The sequence below is a fragment of the Palaemon carinicauda genome, chromosome 4 (genome assembly GCF_036898095.1).
Source record: "Palaemon carinicauda isolate YSFRI2023 chromosome 4, ASM3689809v2, whole genome shotgun sequence".
Taxonomy (NCBI): domain Eukaryota; kingdom Metazoa; phylum Arthropoda; class Malacostraca; order Decapoda; family Palaemonidae; genus Palaemon; species Palaemon carinicauda.
In genome coordinates, this window is record NC_090728.1 from 176640369 (window position 1) to 176662449 (window position 22081).

At 35.6% G+C, this 22081-nt stretch overlaps 1 protein-coding gene across 5 annotated transcripts in view; it reads left to right on the forward strand.

Moving 5' to 3' along the window:
* Window positions 1–21817, forward strand: part of LOC137640225 (microtubule-associated protein Jupiter-like) — a 77753-nt gene extending 55936 nt beyond the window's left edge. For 2 of the 5 annotated variants that reach the window (XM_068372790.1, XM_068372789.1), the window contains exons 2-4: window positions 13403–13836; window positions 17097–17195; window positions 20313–21817. In XM_068372790.1, the coding sequence (XP_068228891.1) occupies window positions 13403–13836; window positions 17097–17195; window positions 20313–20443 (664 nt within the window). In that variant the 3' untranslated portion in view covers window positions 20444–21817. Of the gene's footprint in view, window positions 1–5463; window positions 5835–12253; window positions 12323–12553; window positions 12623–13402; window positions 13837–17096; window positions 17196–20312 lie in introns of those variants that run through there. The other 3 variants (XM_068372787.1, XM_068372788.1, XM_068372791.1) reach the window with 3 other exon arrangements.
* Window positions 21818–22081: the final 264 nt, after the last annotated feature.

Consider the following 22081-nt stretch of genomic DNA (forward strand, 5'->3'; position numbering starts at 1 on the left):
CCTTGCTTGCAAGGCCCTTCTCCTCCTGCCTCCTGGTGCACGAGGAATTCCTGGTAGTTCTCACTTGACTGCGCGCGCACGTGTGCGTGCTCTCCCGAACGTATGTATATGCTATGTGCCGACGTACAGTATACGTTTTCTGGTGAGTCATAGCTCCTGAAGAGGGGCAGACGGTTAGAGAGTAGCTGATGGAGTCTGCGGGAGATGAGAGGAGGGATGCTCTCTTTTCTCCTCTCCTGCTCTCTTCCTCTCGCCCACCACCTCTTCTCCTTTTACTCTCACCCGCCTCCTCTTCCCACGCACTCCTCATGGCTCTCCCATACCCACCCCATCTCTCTCTCTCTCTCTCTCTCTCTCTCTCTCTCTCTCTCTCTCTCTCTCTCTCTCTCTCCATTTGTATGTTTATCCTGATATTCATAACACACTGCATTAAAGACACCACGACAGCAAGAAAACGCCATTAAAATATCATTTGATCAAAAGCCATCATTATGCGTTACAATTTAAATGAATGGCACAGCATTATCCTAAATCGCACACTGTGACCTCTATCGGAATTAAACGATCGTTACGGAGGACGCATCTTGGGCTCTTTAGTGTACTTTTGATGGGGTTGTTTGTTGGGATGCGTTTTATCTGAGCACATTTTTATATTGGGATGATCAACCACTTGGAGGAAGTTCTATTTGATACAATTGTAATTCTCTCTCTCTCTCTCTCTCTCTCTCTCTCTCTCTCTCTCTCTCTCTCTCTCTCTCTCTCTCTCTCTCAATAAGCTATTGGTTTATCCATAACTGTGTAGCTAGATGCATTTTGACAGGCAGTAATAACAATATCTCGAGATTCCTTTTGTTTATATTTAAAGTTTTTTTTCTTTAGTAATTTATATATCCTGCTAAATATTGAATATGTCACCTTCACAAACATTAGAAAACAGGAAATTGACATGCCATAATATATATATATATATATATATATATATATATATATATATATATATATATTATATATATATATATATATATATATATTATATATATATATATATATATTATATATATATATATATATATATATATATATATATATATATATATACATATATATATAATATATATATATATATATATATATATATACATATATATATATATATATATATATATATATATATATATATATATATATATATATATATATATATACATACTGTTTACTGCTTGAATTAACTTGGCGCAGTCCCCCACCGCCTTCATTTTCACCAAAATCTCTCTTGCTACTTACTGGAAAATGACCGTTAGCTACCAAGTATTGGTTTATGTTACTCCACCTCTGCAGACTGTGTCTGCACCGTGTTCAGAATCTATCGATGCTCTAATTGTTATTTTATTTTTACCTAAGTAGTGCTGGTTTCGTATTGAAAGTGTGTAGCCTCTATATTTATAAGTAGCACCCATGTCAATTCATCATCAACAGCAGATATTTCAGATAGTAGTTGTTTACTCATCAATCTAAGCTGTTTCTATCTTTAAAGAGTAGCAAGAGAGGCAATTGGCCACATCTCCCGCTTTCGTCTTTAGTACGAATTTAAGTTTGCAAATTTGTCTCCCCCTCCCCCAGTGGGTGAAAGCAGTGCTCTGGAAACTATTCTAATTCGTAATGCATTATTATAATGGACTAAGATGAGACGTTGAGAATTAGAATTAAGTTGGCTTTAACGGCTGTTTTCCTGGTCCCATCACATGGGAGCCATGCGTACTACAGGACTTGAAAGATCTCTGCTGTATATATTCTGACATTCTGTGATTTTTAAGAGTATTGCACAGCATACTCCGCGTTGATTGACAAATCCACATAATCAAAGTACTTTCGTGCTGAAAGCTTTAATATCTTCAGTCGTCTTTCGGATGTCTAGTGGGAGATTGTTATATAGTCTTGGGGGCCGCATGTTTGAAAGTTCAACCTACAGAAGAGGCACATCTTTGTTCCAATATATTTATAACTATTCCCGTGTTGACCCGATTCTTTGACTGCACATAATTCGTCTCATAATTAGATGGAAATTGCTGAAAGAAGTCGTAAGATTCATTCATAGAGTATTACTGTCTTCTAATTAAAAAAAAAAGATATTTATCTCTAACTCGAAGCACGTAATGTTGGCTCGAATATTTAATCTTGAAGCTTATTGAATTATGTACAGCATTATAGCCAAGATGTAGATTGACTGGCTGAAGATCTCTCTACTTCAATCATTATCGTTGGACAGGAATCACTGTGAAGTGGCAACCTAATTTTTAGAAAAATATATGAAACCAAAACTTGAGTAAAAATGAGAAGTTTGTAATTGACAAAGGGTCACATGATAGGATCCAATAAGAGGATCTTTAAAAATCGTTAAATAGGAAGAAGCTGATAGAAAGAATTAACACAATCATTAAAGAGGTTAGATAACTGTTATAATGGCAATCTGATGAAGATTTGAACCCGGCTTATCTGTTCGCAAATGTTTGTTCTACGTCTTCCAACAGCGGACTCAAGATAAATCCCAATGATTACGTTACGTGCTGCTAAACAAAGCTCTCTTCTGATTGCTTGAGCCATTCTCTTAAATGGCTTCTAGACTTCTGCTTGCAATCCTTCCTGTCATGACGAAGATGGTCGTTATTCTGTTGTATCTTCTTTTGAGAAAAGACTGCCCGTCTGGTATATCACATTTACATAATAAGACGGTCGACATCTTACTAAACTGCAGAAAAATAGCACCACATACTTTTCAAGCAATGATTCTAAACAAAAAGTGGAGTGTGGCTGGTCACCCCAATTACTCAACATGGGATGCGAAATTATATTTCTTTATAGCAACTTTGAAGTTACGATCATTTCTCTTGAAATACATTTGCCTAATGTTTTAGTTAGAGAAGTAAAGCTCTTTCCCTTGTGCGAGCAATAAATAACATAAACTAGTCCTCACAAGTAACAGTTTGTAATCAAGTTCATCCCAACTTAAATATTCATGTGGACGAAAAGAATAAATGCATGCCTGTCGTTGTATCAGTAGTGATTCATCAAAAGATAATAATTATGTAACGAACTTTGGTCTTGGTCGTGTCGTCCTTTCTAGTCGCCCTTGTTTGTTTCGTATCAAAGTTATGTCGAAAACCCGTTTGCTGAATAACGCTAAATGTGTGACGTTCAGAGCGAATTTCCCCCCGTCAGTTGTTGCCATGGGTATCCCCCCTTTTAAAGGCGGACGGCGAAACGAATGTTTGTTTATGGTTTACGCTTAGGTCGTCTTTTCGTTAGGAAATAAACGGAAATATTAATAGTTTTGCTTATTTTTTCAACGATCTTGTCAGGCTTGCGAACTCTTGAATAGTGTTTACAAGGGAAACTTAAACTTTCTACAATAGTACTTGTGATTAGCGTATAGTGTAATTTTTAAAACAAGGATAACTTTTATTTCGACACGGTGTTATGAAAGATGTGGATTGGTTTCATGAGTATAGACAATTTTCAATATTTTGCAAAAGAAAAAATTACACAAGTCCATGATTAAGCGTTGTAGTCCGTTTATAGCTTACTGACGCCATTTAGAGTAAGTCATATGCGGGGTATGGGTGACAGAGGTGTTATGGTAAGACATAACTCTGTTTTGATTGGGGTGGGGGTATTATGGCACCCCTAAGGTGTAGTGGGATTGTGTCGGTGCCCAGTGGTGAGTCAGGGGCGACATGTGAGGGAAGGTAGACGTATTTGGTTAAGGAGTTAGTCATACTGACGGTTGAGAGGTCTCCTTTGGGAGGTGATTATGGGGTTGGGGTGTCGTGGAAAGACTGTTGTGGCCAACAGTAACTTATTTCCATTTAAGGTTTCCTTAACTTGGTCAAAGTTGATAAAACTATTAACCATATTCGCTGTTTTGTAGACCAGAGGAACATTAATGTAAAAATGAATCTAAAATATCAAATTGATAAGGTTTACGATAGCTACCGGTAATAGTTTGTTGTCAAGGACTGATTAAATATCTCTGTTCGCATTTCTTTCTTTAAATGGCAGCCTGCTTTTGTTTTGTTAGTATGGCCAATAGAGAAAAAAAATAAAAACTTCCCACATAACATCCAATAACCCACCGTCCTTCTCGAGTAAGAAACCAGTTTAGTGGAATGTTAGGTCTCATGGTACCTGCTGCTTATTCGTAGAATTTACATTTCGTCTAGCTTTCGTTAACGGTACATAATCGTCACTTCAGTAAAAACTAATTATTTTCTCGTGCATATTTTGAATGTGTAGGGCTAACAGGGACATTTTTTTGGGTGCAATAATCAAACCTTAAGCCAAAATGAAGTTTCTTGTGTACCCCTATGATGCAATAAGTATGTTTAATCTCTTAGTCGCTTTACTAAAAATACTTTCATATTTGGTGTCTGATGAAGTTGATACTTTCGTTAATATAGATTAGAATTTTAAGGACAGATCTCCTAAGCACTTGAACATGTCACAGCCTCGCGAATAAATCTAAAGCAACCTGTTATGAGGTAGGGTTTCTCCTGAAGCTGTTTTTGAAGTAAATTAATCGTATTCGGGGACTCTTAATTGAGAATAAATCTCTTGCGTCGGGATGTCATTTTGATGGTCAAGGGAGTTCCAGAATAGCTGTAGTTTCATATATGAAAGCACGCCAAAAAATGTGTTCCTGCTTTAGATATCACTGTTGCTGGCAGCAATCGAGGTTAGGTCTCTTGCCCTTCGGAAAAGAAAGTTGTCAGGGCACCTAGAGGATTGGACCGAGCCTTAGGTAAACTTTGAAGAAAGGGGGTTACTAGAATTCTTACCCGTTCTGTTTTCAATTGCTTTTCTTATTTGTTATTTTACATTATAAACTTGTTTCCCCTTATCTCTTCCACCCACATTTATTTTTCATATGATTTTCTCTCAGTTCTTTGAATAGGCCTACACATGAGAAATCCATGTTTAGCGTAGGTCCCAGCATCACAAGCGACTGTGAAAACATATTCATCTCCACCTGAGTAGGGTAGTGGGACTGGGTGTGACCTTAAGGGCAGATTCCTTGGATTCTATGCTGACGAAAAGCTTATAATTTACAAAGAGCGTGTTTAGTAGTTTTTCGTTGTATGAGTCAAGCATGGTCTCCTTTTAGTTGTTGAATTTGGAATTGCTGTACTTTTGGTTATGTTATGATTTTAATAATCAGGTTTTTATACCTAATATTTAGGTTAGTCGTATTATTAATACTTGAAGTTGTGAAAGTTGTGACTTCAATTCCTTAGAATTAATTACAGGAAGGGGACAACTTATAAACTACTTAGTTCAATGCCTTGTGGATAGTCTTCCCCGGCCCTCCTCCCATACACCGCACCCCCTCAACTCCCTTCCCAGTCCCCAGGGGTCTGGGTGACCTGTAGGGCCTCCTCCAGTCACACCAGCCAAACTCAGTAGATGTTTGGCTCGCTCAGTGCTCGTTCGAACGTCTCCTCCTGTTGATCCTAAATTACGCCAGCTTTTGGATCTCTTGTTAATTCATTAAGTTTTTTTAAACAGATTATCTGTAAAATTATTAATCTTCAAACCACCGAGGTGGAAAAGTGAAAAGTTGCAAGAGCTTCTCAGTCTGCGTTGGAATCTCATTCATCATTGCATCAATTATGTGAATTTCGTACATGTTATATATCATATTATTTATGATATAAAGATCGACAAGTTGGAAGGAGAAAACGTATTACCGCAGTTCTCCAGTGCAGTGATCCCGACTGTTTAGATGATCTGAATCACGAACGTAACTGTGAAGTGTATTGAACTGTATAAGCCATGGTCAGGTATACACCGGTTATTTCTGGGGATTAATGCGAGAAATTTTGTCGTATGAGAATGATTGTAATGTGTCGTAGGAGATGGCTTCAAATCTTAATTCTTATTTATGAGGATATGAATGTTGTCTCCGCCTCCTTTGTCCTAACGGTTTTCGTATGCAAGTGTTCATGTGTACGTGACAGGTCCTGAATCTAAGAGTAGTTCAGCTGTGGTACCTTTTTTTTTTTTTTTTTAGCTTTGAAATATATTATTTAATTGATTTCCATTGAGATGATTGTTGCTAGTGATCTTGTAGAATTGAAGGAGATGATAGGTCTGGAGGGTTCAGATATTTAAGGTTAATCAAAACCCTGCTCTTTTATCATAGGGCTCTACATTTAGATTTATGTATTGCAAGAACAGGTAAATAAATTTACCAACTTAATGAAAAAAAAAGGATTTTATAGGCCCCTCCTTGAGTTTGATTCACTATCAACTATGTATAGTTACCACTTAGTAAATATAATTTTAATTACCACAAATTCCGTCCATAATTCCAGTGTTATGATCGGTCATAAAAACTTTTAATTTTAATGACATCTATCTTATCACCCGGCCTTCACCATGTCATTATTTAAATGACATTAAAATATATTTTTAATGGCAGGTGTATAGTGATCGAACCCTTGGTAAGACGTCAGACACCACCCGTGGAGTTGCCAGAAGGTTTATCTAAATAAGGGCAGATTTCCTTACGTATGTTACTTCTAAATACGCCCACCTTGTCTTTTTTTCGTTCACGCTTAAATTTTTTATGACTGTCTAAAAAAATTACAAGCATGTGGCATTTTAAGGACTTGAACGGTATGGAACAAAGATATTTATACACTTATTTGCAAAGATGGCTAATGCACCTCTCGTGGTACACTGTAGGCATTTCTTGAGTCTTAGCAGCGTTCATTTTACCCTTAGTTACACTTATATTTTATCCTAATACTTCAACTCCGGTCTTGATGTCCAACCTCTTGCCCATTGGTGCTGAATAGCCCCACAGGCCCGAACGCTGGGTTCTGTAGCCCAAATACATAAATCCAATGACTGATAAAGGTAAAATTGGAGTTCCTTATCAAACCTAGAAATGTTATGATGCCCAGGAAAGACTGATAAGTAAAGCGTGATTATTGAATTTAGTAGGTGCATTACTCACACCCTCTACAGAGTAAAACGGCTTGACGTTCAAGTGGGCAATTTCCCCTTGGGCAATCTGCCTCTGACAGCTGGATGCCAAGATGCCTGAATGGACTGGTTGTAGTGTATGCCACCATTAAGGAATCAAGATTTTATTTTATCAATGAATGTTTGAAAGATGTTTTAAACAATTGGATATTTGTTATCAGAGATGCAGTCTGTTACGATTTTATTATTATTATTATTATTATTACTTACTAAGCTACAACCCTAGTTGGAAAAGCAGTATGCTATAAGCCCAGGGGCTCCAACAGGGAAAATAGCTCAGTGCGGAAAGGAAAAAAGGAAAATAAAATATTCTAAGAAGAGTAACAACAATAAATATCTCCTATATAAACTATAAAAACTTTAACAAAACAAGAGGAAGAGAAATAAGATAGGAGAGAGTGCTCGAGTGTACCCTCAAGCAAGAGAACTCTAACCCAAGACATTTTTGACGAGCTATGAAAGGTTTACCCTATAGCAGTTTGTATAAGTATTTATAAAGAATTTTCCAAAAGAAAACATGTAACGTAAAACTTTAATAACTCCTCTCCTTTCTGAAGTGGACCCTTTTTTATCTTTTATTATGAAATACACATTTACCATCTTACAATTTACAGTATACCAGATACACCATAGTATATTTACGTAAATAATTTTTTTTATTTTACATATAGTGTATTTATAATTAAATACAATATATGTAAATAAAAATATTATTTGTAAATATACTATGATGTATATATGTTATAAATTGTAAGATTTTAAATGTGTATTTATTTCCCCTTTAAAAAATGTCGGGTTTAAGAAGATAATGAAAAACCCACGTCCTTTTTATTGTATTTACAGGTGTATGTGTAGCTGGCAAGGTTATGGTATTGCGTTACTTTAACTTGACCAGGGGAACAGATGATTGCGTTCATAGAAATGAGAATGCCTTATTTCTAAGCAGTAAAATGGACATCTAGTTAGTCCGCTGTCGCGGGTCGCAGCTACAAGAATAGAAAAACTAGCACAAGTATACAGTATAGCACTTTATACAACCAAAACGAGTGGGCCTCGACGTACGTAGCCCTCATCCATTTAAAGTCTCTCTCTCTCTCTCTCTCTCTCTCTCTCTCTCTCTCTCTCAAGGAAGACAGTGATTGTTTAAGGAAACTCGATCCCTTTTCACAAGTTCAAGGCTCACCGGTGCTTTATTTGATTCATACCTTTGTAGTTACAGGCAGAATTGATATTTGAGTTTGCAATTACAAACGAATATGGAATTGTTTCTTGCACATGTTGGATCTAGGAAGTGTTGTGGCCTAACTTTTTTTTAGTGGTGTGGAAAACCTTGTTTTCATAGAGCACGTGGGATTGGCTCTCGGGCGTTAACTTGATAACACAGCCCAGAGGTGGGATGATGTTCATTACTATTGCTGAAGTATAAAAATTCTACTTTCCTTTATTTTCATTTTCCTATAAATACCCCCTTGTTTTTAGCCTCCTTAAACATGTGTACTGTTTATAGCGCATGTCGCCAACGCATTTTTCATTGACACTTTTACCAATGAATTTTTTAAAAAGGCGTATCCATAGCTAATGTCAAATGGTCCTTCTATGCCACTGTGGCCGTGTGTGGGTGATTTGAAGGTAAAGAAGTTCAAGCAGGAGTGGATAGATGATTTGTTATCTTTCATACACGCATGATAGGGTGTTGTCCTACAATTTGAAGGTGACGCTAGAAACTAAGACAGGTATTCTCTCTCTCTCTCTCTCTCTCTCTCTCTCTCTCTCTCTCTCTCTCTCTCTCGATATGGAGGGCGCATGTTTATTTATTCACGGAATCATGGTGGTTTCCATTGTAGTTAAAGGTTACCTACAACTTCAAGACTTGAATATTAGCTTTGTATTTCGCCGGAGAAAGTAATGCTACATCTCCGATACCTGAACTGACCTTTCTACTTCTCAGAACCCGTAAATTTACCAAAGTATTCTTTTTCCGTGTGTACTTTCTTTTATGATTAGTACAGGCGTATTTTTTTTACTTAAACATTTTCATTTGCCATTTTCATGCGTATTTCCTTTACTTTTTTACTTACATTTTTTCATGTAAGTATGCGTATTTACATGCAAGTTTTTGGCGTGAGCAGTGACATGGAATTTCGAAATAAAATACGTATGTTTTATCAAATCTTTCGTATTGGAATTGTGCGAAATTAATTTAGATCTAGCCTAGAGGTCCGTAAATTTTCGTAGACAAATATTTAAGATTGCGTAAGTGGAACTAGTTGCCTTCGCTTTGAGGGTAAATATTCTGGCTTTATGGGAATTGAGCTCAAAACAGTGTGCGTCACTTCTCGCTTTAATGAAATTAAATCCGTACTCTCCCTCCCCTCGCCTCTATGGGCATACTGCAAGTTAACCTTGAAAAAATGTAGACCTGTTCTCGTGTAGAATCCTGCTATACCCTCATGCATGACAGCTTCCCCCATTCCTCCCCTCGCCATATAGCCTATTTCGTAATAATCTTGTGTTGAAAATTGGGTATATCTTATACTTGATTGTTGGAGCACTAACTGAATTTTGTATTAGCAACCATTATGGTAAAATACACGCACTTACGCACTTCGGTTTTTGTTAGTATTGTAGACTATTCTGCAAGAGCTTGTCTTGCTTTAGTCAAGGCGTTCTTAAGGGGACTATTCTTCCTGTAATTGGCGAGCGTTTTCGGTTCGGATATTCTTGGATGTAATCTCCCTGATAATACTACTTGTCTGTTAAAGACTGATAATTAGGTTGAACAATCAAGTTTTGAGGCGTTGTAAAAATCATAAATGTTCTTTGTAGGTTTAATGAGGTTGGTTATTTAATTCACGATTGCATTGTTTTTAAGAAATGTTTTCGCCGTGAGCTCCCACAAACCATGGCAACTATAGGCCGTTTCACAATTGCGATCTTAGACTGCTATTAGGTTAGGTTATGGTAACGGCCTAAATTTAGGTAATTACGACGTAACCTCTATGCAATGACAAAAAAAAATCACCATATTTTGCAACCATGGTTATAGCTCACATGCCATAATGATGTCCTATGTTTTTGTGTATAAAAACATAAGCAGTTAGTTCGTACCAACCATCACTTGTTGCCATTTTAAGGCGACCATCACTGTAATGATGCCCTGGTGTTTGTATGACATTTGTAAAGCATCATCTAATTGGCACCATTGTGTCGCAAGCCTTATGTGGTGGCCAAGTATGTGTGACACAGGCAGTACTAATTGCTAATATCTGGCTATCAAATCACTCATAGCCCTAAAAATAATTGTTTGAGATCACATTGCAACTCAAAATTACAGATTTAGATATAATTTGTATATTTTCAAGGCTGTGGTCTCCCTCTATCATAGGACAGGAATGCTCAAGACAGCGCATAGAAAGTTCCGCTGCGCCGAAAGTATTGACTCCTTTCAGTCTTAAGACCTGGGTGAATGCTGAGCAATAGTCTTTAGCCACTGATACTGGGCAGAGCTATTCTTTTAGGAGGTAAAGTAAAATTTTGGGGTACCTGGAATAGAGGTTCGGAGAGGGGAGACACCTCTCTTACGAACCCAACTACTAAGGATAGCCCACTCGGATTGGTACACAGAAGTTGAAGATTTCTGGAGGTATCCCGGTAACTTTAGCACAATTTCTTTCCAAAGAATCACCTTTGCACGTAACGCCGTTGGGATTCTACCGAGCTGTGAAATATTTGGACATGTGGTTGGTACAACAGGTTGAGGAGAAGAGGCAAGTCTCCCAGAGGCCATACCAATGGAAGTACGTAGAAGGCCTGGTGCCATTCCACTTTGTGCCCTTCTGGGCTAAAGAGTCAATTGAAAATGAGAGTGGTCTGGACTCTGTTTAGACATTTCTATCAAGTAGAACGGCAAAACCCCATAGATGTCGAGGACATACATCCCTCCATGTTGGAAGACATTTTTGAGAACTGCTTCCGGGTCTGGTGTATAGTGGAGGCTCCCGATTGAGAGCTGTTGTGAACTAGTTGCCTGTTATGGAATTTCACAAAGTAAAGATCCTGTTTGTTATCTGAGAATGCAAAGATTATTCTGGTCCAGCCATTTTAATTTCCCTGCTCAGCTTGACTGTCATTATGCTCTTCTTTTCCTGGAATAGAGCCGGTTGTTAGAGTTGAGCACCGCCCGCTCACAAATTTCTGCTGCTAACAGGCAAAGCTGCAGAGAAATTGTCCCGCCTTGTTTAATTATATATCACTGTCATTGTTGCCCAACGGCACCACGGAGTGCCCAGTCCAAGAATGCAAAAATGGAGTATGAGGAGAGTTGCTCGATGTTGCAACACGTTGATATGGCATAAACTCTTTTGGTTAGTCCATTGTCTCGACCCTAGATGTTGTAGGGGATGGGCTCCCAACCTGCCTGTGTTGTGTCCGCTTAACACCAGAAGTTCTGGTTGAAATGACAGAAGGGAGTCAAGGGACGAGACCTCTCTAAGGGTTGTCTCGCCCCACCAACATCCCGGGTTGAGTTGGGAATTCTTCTGTATTGGCACTAGTGAGTAAAAATTACCATTTAGAACGAGACCTTTGAGGGTGGACGGATGATCCAGCAACTACCGAGGCTGTACAGACAGTTTACAGAAAATTCGACAAGGCTTTGTTTTAAGTAATACTTTGCTGTTGCTCGAACGTTATCATGAGGGTGGTAGTATTTAATCCTGAGCAGGCTAGTTAGCCAAGGGAAAAGTTGGGTATGAAGACCGTTTTGAACAGAGGGCATAGGAGTTTACGTTGGCAAAGGTGTTTCATATTAAGATGAATAGTGTGATATGAACATATTGGTAGCTTAAAAAAATAAATGTTATACTGGGAGTCAAATATTTCGTGTTTTTAGATAAGATTCGTATAGTTTAAATCCATATGATACTTAAAGTTGAACTTTATTTAAATAATAGTTTTGGTCAGCTTTTAAATAATATATTTGAATTTAAGAGATCATTGTTGATAGTATTCAGTTTTTAAATACGGTAAGCGATTTCTGTAGGTCGTCTTATTGCAGTTTGTCCTTGTGTAAATGAGAATGAAATGGTGATATTAAAATATACAGTATTTGTTAGTTGGTATTTTCAATAGCAGTTTCTGAGTGGCTGTTGATGATTATAACCAGTTGCTATACTACTGGCATAAGTCATTTCCCCTAACCACTTTTCAGGGTACATCAGCCACCTGGAGGTGACACTAGCCTGAATGACGAACTCCCCAAAGAACATTTGAATGTTAGGCAAGTGAAATTTGTGATAGGATATTTCTCTCTCTCTCTCTCTCTCTCTCTCTCTCTCTCTCTCTCTCTCTCTCTCTCTCTCTCTCTCTCAATACATTGTGAAATATTTGAATGATCATAGTTTTATTTACCTGGCATAATAATGTATGAAGTTTCTGAAATATGACGATGCATTTTGTTAAATTGGTGTATTACCTGACCATGGTAAGATTGTCATGAAACGAATTTCAGGGTTCAGCAGCCTCCTGGTGGAAAATCACACATTGATGAGGAATTAGCTCCAGAACACCCCAAAGTTAGGCAAGTTTTAAGCCCTGGATTAAACTCATTATATATATATATATATATATATATATATATATATATATATATATATATATATATATATATATATATATATATATGATCATTATTTTGGTTATGTTTTGACTAGCAGGGTATAAATGACCAGGCCATAATCAAATGTGTACCAATTTTTTCGTATGATAATATATATATATATATATATATATATATATATATATATATATGTGTGTGTTATCATTATTTTGGAAATTTTTTGACTTGCGGGGTATAAATGACCAGGCCATAATCAAACGTGTACCATTTTTTTTTTTCGTTTAGCTCCAAAAAAGTGAAATGGCAGTTTTGTTAATATTGTTGGTATAACTTATTCAACTGTGTGTATTCTTAGGTGTATTTGTAGTAAAACAGGTAGGTGTTTACCAAATACTACATTAATTTTTAGACCGGTATTGACTTGTTTAATTTAGAATGATTAGAGTGATTACTTCAAATTTTACACTTAAATATTGTGGCTTTAAGTAATGCCAACTCAAATATTTATTGTTGTGGTATACAGTATACTGAACAAGCAAGAGTTTGTGTATGTAAATGCACAGCAAGAAATGTGACCCAGTATAATTATTGACTTTTGTTGTGAATTTGTCTTCCTGGAGCGAGCATGAGCCAATATGTGATTTAACATTAATTATCACTATTCTCTAGGAGTATTATAGGTAGAGTTAGTATTAAAACTAACAGTAATTAATATATTAATATTTTTTTTTCTTTTTACAGGGTTTTGAAGCCTCCTGGCGGTGGCTCTTCCATCAGTTTCGGAGATGACGACAACCTGAGTAACATCAGAGGGAAGTCAACCCCAGAGCAAGAAGCTCCCAAGAATGATAACCAAGAGCAACAGTCTCCAAAGGTTGAAACTAATGGTATGAGTTCTCCCCCACCAACTCCCCAAGAAAATGGCACTAATTCTGTCAAAGAAAATAGTCCCTCCACTGCAACAAACACTGCCACCACCAATGGTGTTGCACTTAATGGCACTGTTACTAATGGCACCACAAGTGGTTCTTCCACGCCAAACTCTTCCAGGCTAGATACTCAGAATCGTCTCTTTGGTGATGAGCCTAACAAGGAGATGGCAAACCGTAGGGTGCGGGACCACCATCGCAGTAACATTTTCACTGAGGCAGAGGGCAACATTCCAAGTAAATCAGGTGAGTTTTCTGATATTTTTTTTTTAAACACCAAAGTCAATCAGAATAGAAAATGCATTTTCCATATTGTATTTTGGATGTGGTGACTTACACTACCGAAAATTCAAGTTCTTTTTATAAAAACTAGTTTCAAGATTACATTGTTGAAGTCTCCAAAGTCCTAGGAAATTATTAGAGTAAATATCAGAGCAATTCCACTTCTCTCCTGCCTTCCCTTATCTATATCTATCCTACAGAACCTGATGATTGTTTAGATTACAGTACATCTTTAGGATTGTATTGAAGGCCATTACTTTTATTTTGATTACAATGGTAATAGCTTACTTTATTATTATTAATGCTAGCTAAGCTGCAAGTCAAAGAACTCCCAAAGTTAACGTGATTTTGCAAGACTAATCTTTTAATGTTATGCAAGTCTGGTAACAGATTGTTCAAAATTTTAAAGCAATAACCTTCCTTAAGAATTTAGACCACAATTTAATATTTAATTGTTTCTTATCTTAATATAAAATGATTGGGTTGGTTTAGGAAGTTTTCCCCTTTAACGGTAGGTGGCCACCCCTTTTTTCTCTTTGTTTGGACCATTGGTTTTGTTTTGAAAAGAAATAACAGCCTTATTGTAAAGTCCATTATGTTCCCAAATATCACAACCATACAAGCTAGAACTAATGATGTGTTGCTTGTGTGCTTAGATTCTCACCCAATACTATACTGTATTCAAGATCATATAGCCAGAGTAATTTTTGAAGAAGAACTGAACACATTTGCTATACCAATGCAGTAGTTTTGAAGCCCACCTCTTTTTATTAGAACCCAACCCTGTCATTTGTGGACGAGTAAGTTTTCAGAAATATTTTACTTATTCTTGAAACTACATATGCTTTACCAACTCTTGTACAGGTATGATTATGGTATTTCTTGGGGCTTCATTATAAATGAATTTTTAATACTTTTATTACTACATATTCCTTCATTAATCTGTCCAAATTGAAGGGCTTGGACCTCTACATGAATAAAGGTTCTAAGCATGAAGTCTTAGTCCATACAGCAGTGGAATATGTCTCATCCATAGTAGTTTTCATCATCATAGCTTATCATGCCAAACGGCCTACTAAAGTCAGAATTGCCCAAATTATTAGATGGAGAATATGATTGATAGTTGGGCATTTTCACTACATTCGCAGAATTGGTCAGTTTTAAGGTTGCTTAACCAGATTGTCACCGGTTATGTAGAGGGCACACCACAATCATGTCTGGGCAGTAATGCCCCATTAGCAATTTCTTCAGTGGGGTCCTGCACTGCATTGTTGGGGAGTTAGTCTCCTGTCAGAGTCTCTCCATTGGTATATTTTATCATTGCGCTGGTATTTGGGCTGGTAGTCCCTCCACAGCGGCAAAGCTCTTCTTTGACTTAATTCTACTTGGAACTGGCACGTGAGCATGTCCTGAGTCCAGGATTTGTTTGCTCTTTTCAGTTTTTGTTATATGCCTCTTGATTTCTAGGAGGCTTAATATCAGCGAGTTTGTAGAGAGTGTTTGTGGGAGTTGGGATGTAGTGTCCCTGTGATGACTGCATGCTTTGTGAGCATAGGATTATTTTCTTGGCTGACCCCACTTGAACATTTGGACCTTGGTTGAAGTTACGTACAAAAATACAATCCTGGAGAGAGCTTTTATTAACATTGGCAACGAGTGGAATTGTTGCACGGCTCATTGTATGTTGTGTGCCACTCTAGAGGGTGGATATATCTAATGGTCTTTTTTGTTCTGTAGTTATGGCAAAAACCTTGTTTGTCGCTGACAAGAAATGAAGTTCTTTTTCTACCTCCCCCTTTGGAGATTTTGTTGGTAAAGATTCCAATAAGATGCTATTACGCCAGGTGAGGAGTTTGCCTTACTGTATGCAGAACTAGACATCCTAGACCTGAATGTCAACAAATTTGTTTGGAATAGCTAGTAGTATTAGTATCCAAGAATACAGTATTGAATCATTGCAGCTTTGTGCAGTAATGAAGACAGCTATAAGTCTAAATTTGAATTTTATATATATATATATATATATATATATATATATATATATATATATATATATATATATATATATACAGTATATGTATATATACCAAGAAATAGAGGTCATGAAGTCAAAAGCACCTCCCTTTCACTTGCTTTCTGTAAGAACTACATATCTCAGGGATGTCGTTGCCCACAATTCCTTGATAAGGTTTCTTTAGGTCAATATGTATACAATAACTATGCTCCTTAACAGAATGACATCTCATCTATGGTTACAGTAGTGAATGGTTGAATGACAAATGTCACTGTTCTTTCACTGTTTGCAACTCTGCCTAAGATCCTATAGCACTCTGAAGAGAATACAGATACTGGCGAGCTACACAACAGGACAACCTGTTCAGTTTGTCGAAAATACAGCTTGGATTTTCACTTTCATGAATAGAACTGCACAAAAGAAAAGTTCATCTCGCAGTCTTCATATTGTCTATTATGCTTACCTGGTTATCTTGACAACTACAGTCATATGTATTTCAATAAAGCAAATGAGAAGATTGTTCAAATAATAGAACTGCATTTTAAATAAATTATGAAGGTAACCAATTGTGTTAACATGATCAAGACTAATTTTTACACCATAGCCACAGACTACTTCTTCTTTTGTGTTTTTGGGGGTTCAGAAGTTATTGCAGCAACTGGATTTACAGCCTAGGTCATCAGTTTTTTCCTAAAGTTTGGGACCCAGTTGCTTTAGTTGTCTGATTTAATTTCGTTCTCCAGTGTTGGTAAGGAAAGTCCGTAAAATAGGCAGCAATCTTTTGATATGCTTTTTGTGTAGGTTTTTTCCCATTACTACTATTGTATGTTATCACATTGTTGATTGGAGTTACACTAACTAGAAGTTTGAGTTTGTACAAAACTTAAACATTGAGCTTGGTGTTTCCAACTAAATTAACTTTATAAGAAATTTTGGAATTCTGTAATTCAAATATAACTTGTTTTAATCGCTTATTTATTGTGAATAACAAAGTAAAATTATCAAATGTTTCTTGTTTTAGTGTAGATTACAGGAAATCTTCAGCTTTACTAATAACTTTAGTTTTACAGCTTTCTAAACTAGGCTTTAAATGGCTTTCTGGGTGTTTGGAATTACCGCATGTTGGAATATAAGTAGGAAATTAATCCAAACTGAAGCAGCCATTTAACCTAAGACCTTAGCTCTCTTGCTCTCTGATGCATGCTCTCAGTTTATCGGCGACCGTGGGCCCGGCGCGACCCCGTCACTGGTGTGGGGGTTTTGTGCTGGGATCTCCACGCACCACGCTTTGCACCAATTAAGAGGAAAGGTAACACTGGTAGCCTTGGTCTGTGCTCCCTTCCCCAGTTTTAAGTTATTGGTGTTTTTCTTTAATTGCTGCAAAGTCTTGACCTTAAAAGGTTGCCAAATGACAAGCATATGAATGCAGTTTGCCATTTGTTTGTTTTGCTTCTTTACTGTAGGTATTGGAAAAGCCCTCAAAATTACTCCTTTGTTATTAGAATGAATGATTTAAATTGTCTAGATAGATTAAATTTAAATGATAGAGCTGAAGTGATGACCCTAGTCCTGCTACTGGTCATTTTTTTGTTTATCCGTAAAACCTGTTAAAGTTATCGAAATTTTACTTCACGGAGCCTGCACAGACTACTGGCTGCTGGTGGATCTTACTTTTTGTTGTATAGATAGTATGATTTGTACCACATTCCTCAATTGTACGTAAGGGAGGCTGTAAAAGGTTAAGTAAAAAATATTCCACGGATCAAGTCTGTATATTTGTATATATTTAATACAGTACTGATTAGTAGTTTATAAATGATTGAGGAGTGTTGTAAAGTATTACACAGTGTACTATGTAATGGTGGTGGCAGTGTAAGAGTAATCTCAATCAGTTAAGAGTTAAAATGTATTGGGTGGCAGTATTTTTTTTATATAAAATTTGCAACTTTCAATGATACTTTAGTGATAGTAAACATTACTATATTTTGTAGTCAAGCATTGGCTGTGACAAATGAAAATTTGTCATGAAGTACTCCCATACAGAGCTCTATTACCTGTGCCTGTTATTTCAAATGAACCAAAATGCTAGGTAGAACAATGGCAAAATGCATGGCATGGTTGCTTATGAGAGCCTTAACACCTATATTACTGTATGTTTTTTCTTTTTTTGGTGTGTGATAAAGGAAGATTTGATTTCTTTATTGAATAATGTTAGAATTTTAAATATTTTGTCAGGTGATTAGAGGTCAATTTTTAAACAACTGGACAGATAAAATGCCTAATGAATAACTTGAGCATCTTTATGTATGTCAACCAATTAATAAATTATATCCCTAAGAGATCTAGCATTTTTCACTGAATGGTTTTGCAATAATTTATACTTGCATTCAATATTTTTTTCAGCTTGGTAAAGTTTTAAAAATAAGCTATAAGAAATCATGTTCAGTATAGATATAAAATCTTTATAGAAGGGCACAAAGTCTATAGAATGCATGCACATTCACTTATGGGTTTCATCTGGGGTAATTGCTTTAAGCATTTGAATTAAATTCTGGAGAGCTGGGGCCAAATTAATACTTTATTTTGAAATAATAACAGTTCAGTGTTTTTGGGTGTATATACGTTTATACTGTATCTATAAGCATGAAATGATTGCAGAAATTAGAATCTTGGACATGATTACACGTCTGCAAAATAACCAATATAGGTTACCCACTTAGAGACTTGTAACAAATAGAATTTAATGTACAGCTAGACCTACCACCATAAATACCCAAGATCCTTATATAGAGCATAGTTATACATGACAATGGTTTTGAATAATACTTATATTTTTAGATGTATTTGCTTGAATTACTTCTAGCCTGCTCCCTCCTAAAGAATGGTACAGTATTATAGTCTTCTAAAAATTTAAAATGGAACCAAGTTTAACTTTTTCTGCCCTGCCTTTAAATGCAAAATAACATTTACCCACATAATTCTACTGGATATATAAGAACTGGGAGTGCAATGATAAGTTGAATATCATAATTAATTTGTTATAGATCCATGATGTTTGTACAGTAAAAGGTATTGATATTTACTTGAAATTCCTTTAATAATTAGTATTCAGTATTTAAAATTTGGCAGCTATTAAGCGATAAATAAAAAAGACTATTGAGTAGACTAGTGTCTTAAAAGAATTCTATAAATTTACAAAAATATATTTTAAAAGAAAGTTTTTCAAGAATAAAACCTTTTAAGACAACAGTTGATTTAGTGCTATTCTGCAACTCTACTCGAAATCACCTCGTACAATTAATGTAGTGTGGTTTGTAGGTTTGAGAAATTTCTTGCCTAATAATTTTTCAACTGCAAACCATTTTTGAACGAAGATATTGTAGAAATGTCACTTATAAATTAAATTATGATGTTATAGTATTATACAATACGGTACTTGGAAAGCTTGACATCCAAGGTAAATTTTTGATACAAGTCCACACTATTTAATATGCAATAACTGCCATTGTGTTTTTTATAATATTTTATATGCTTCGTGTTATGAAAAACTTTTCACGGTAAATTATTTCTTTAATAGTTTCTCTTGACTTTTCTCGCTCAATGTGATTCTTTGAAGAGGAGTTGAGATTGTGGATAAAATTTTTGTTTGAGGGATAAGGTGTTTGAAAACCATTATACTGTAAAGATAACTTTTTTCCTCATCCCTTAATTTTAACAAATTTTATTAAATACATATTTTCAATTTTACAAAAATTTAGTGAATAATTTAAAATGTTTACTTTTTTTCATATAAACTATCTATATGATTTATAATATTCTTAGAGTATATTTCCTTGCATATCCATATAGAAAGAATAAATAATTGTGAACAAAATTTACTGGGAATGTTATAGAATTTTTTGAGAATACAGTATACCATTAACGTAAGTAATAAAAATACAGTTAAGTGTCCAGATTAAGTGTTTACATTTATTAGCAAAATGAACTCTTAGTAAGAACTTGCATTATTTTATGAATGGCAGCTGAAGATACAGTATAAGTAACTAGGGCACTATTCCATACTATTGGTAATATATATCTATAATACTGTAGTAATCCAAATTGTATATGGCTAATAAGTTCATCCAATTTTTTTTTTTAATAGTATTGCATTCATAGCAGAAACATTTAGTCATCTTACGATCTCATATCGGGTGTTATCACTTGACATAGTGTACAGTACAGTACATGTAAGTTCTTGAAGAAAAAGTGACTTCATTGTATATTTCCAATATCATTTCCCATGTTGTTTTACCTCATCTGTTCACAATATGTGATATGCTGTTGGTTGAATGTCAAAATAATACCATTACAAGCAATAAAAGAATTTATTGTTATTTTTAATATTTTCTTTGCTTTTGTTGGTAATTTTCTCTTGTTGTCCTAGCTAACCCTGTTGCCAGTGAAACTCCTGAACCCAAGACACCAGAGGTCAAGACACCTGAGAAGTCCCAGCCACAAATTCCACAGCAGAGGCAGCGTGTCCCCCCTGGTGGATTTTCTTCCAAATTGTGGTAGATTTGTCTTTCTTACTAATCCAAGACCGAGGTGGCATTATGCATTGAACATGATTTCATGAGAAGCTGTATTAGGCTACTACTACAACTAGAACATTACTACTACTGTTACTACCAGCTGGTAAAATTTCAGTGTAATAAATACTAATCTAATGCTGATAACTTTAAAATAGATTTCTAGCTAAGTGTATCTTTAGTGTTAGCTTTGTAAGTAACCTATCTTTGAAACATCAGACTAGTAAGCGGAGAAAGTTAGTTTCCTTTGGTAACTTACTGGTGGTATTTTTTATTTAAGTTGCGAGTGTTTTAAGTTCTTCATTTGTATTAATCTACCACAGCTCAAACTTATTTTAAAGTTAATTTATAAGCGAATGGTTATGCACATTCCAAACCTGTAGCCAAAGAAAGTTCAACCTAATACATTTTAGTGTTATTACCAGGTTATGGTCAATTTCAATGAGTAAGTTTTGTATTGCACGACAAAGTTGCCCGGAAACTTTAGTTTGTTGGTTTACAGATATTACTTTTAACCAGAAAGAAATCCTGTAATTTTTTTATTTTTTTTTCATAAAAGTTTTAGGTAAAACTTAGTGATTAGGTGAAGGTTCCTTTCTTTTCTTTTTAGCATTGTGGTAGCAGTAAAGTTGATAGGTTGCTGTTGTACTTGTATCTTTAGTTAAGTGTAACTTCATTAAATACTATATATGCATGTTGCTCAATGATTATTGTCCTGGGGAAAAGCTAGGAAGCCGGTTAGGTAATTTTATTATTTAATGGCTTTTTATTGAATGTTTTCTTTATTGTATTCTTCATAATAAAGGAGCCCATCCATTTTATATATATTAAGGAAAAATTCTCACTAGGAGTATAGTGAGAATCGTCAAAGTAATTTGAACGATCGTGTGCCTAATGCTCCATCCGTACTTATACAGTGTATGTGTAAAATTGTCATCTCGTCTTGTGTTTGGTAGATGAAATATTTTTAATTACTTTGATGTGAAGCAAGATATTTTCCTTTAGCAAAACAATTTTTTTTTTCCTTCATGCACCCTTTCCATAACTTTAGAGGTGTATTCCATCAAGTCTGTGATAATTTGTATGGCCTTTGTCCCCTGGAGAACTGACCAGTCACGAAGATGGAAGCTAATCTAAGCAGAACAAACAAAAATAAAATATGGTTGTCCTGCAGACTGCTTTTATTTAGGATTGCAGTATCTACTGGGTACTTTGGGTTATGTAAACTGTTATTGCTGGAAGGGTCATGGCATGAATTTGGGTTTCTAAATGAACTCCATTTTTTACAACTGGCTCCATTTGGCTGTAGCAGAAATCAGTTTGTATTAATTTTAAATAAACCTAATTATGTAAAGTAGAAGACTGTTTCAATACCCAAAACTTGTTACATTAACAATAGATGGCATCAGTATCTGGAGTTTTCAAAAGAAATATCTTGACATTACACTTGGAAATCAGGATTTTTCTCATAACTTTCATTGTTCTCAATTTGGATGACTTCTACAGGTATTTTTTTTTTTTAAATTATAGAAGTGCTCACTAGCCATAAAACAAAGTATGGTATTAATATATATGTAAACTCACTCATTTAATAAATTACTCTGCTGAGTCTAGAACAATTCTT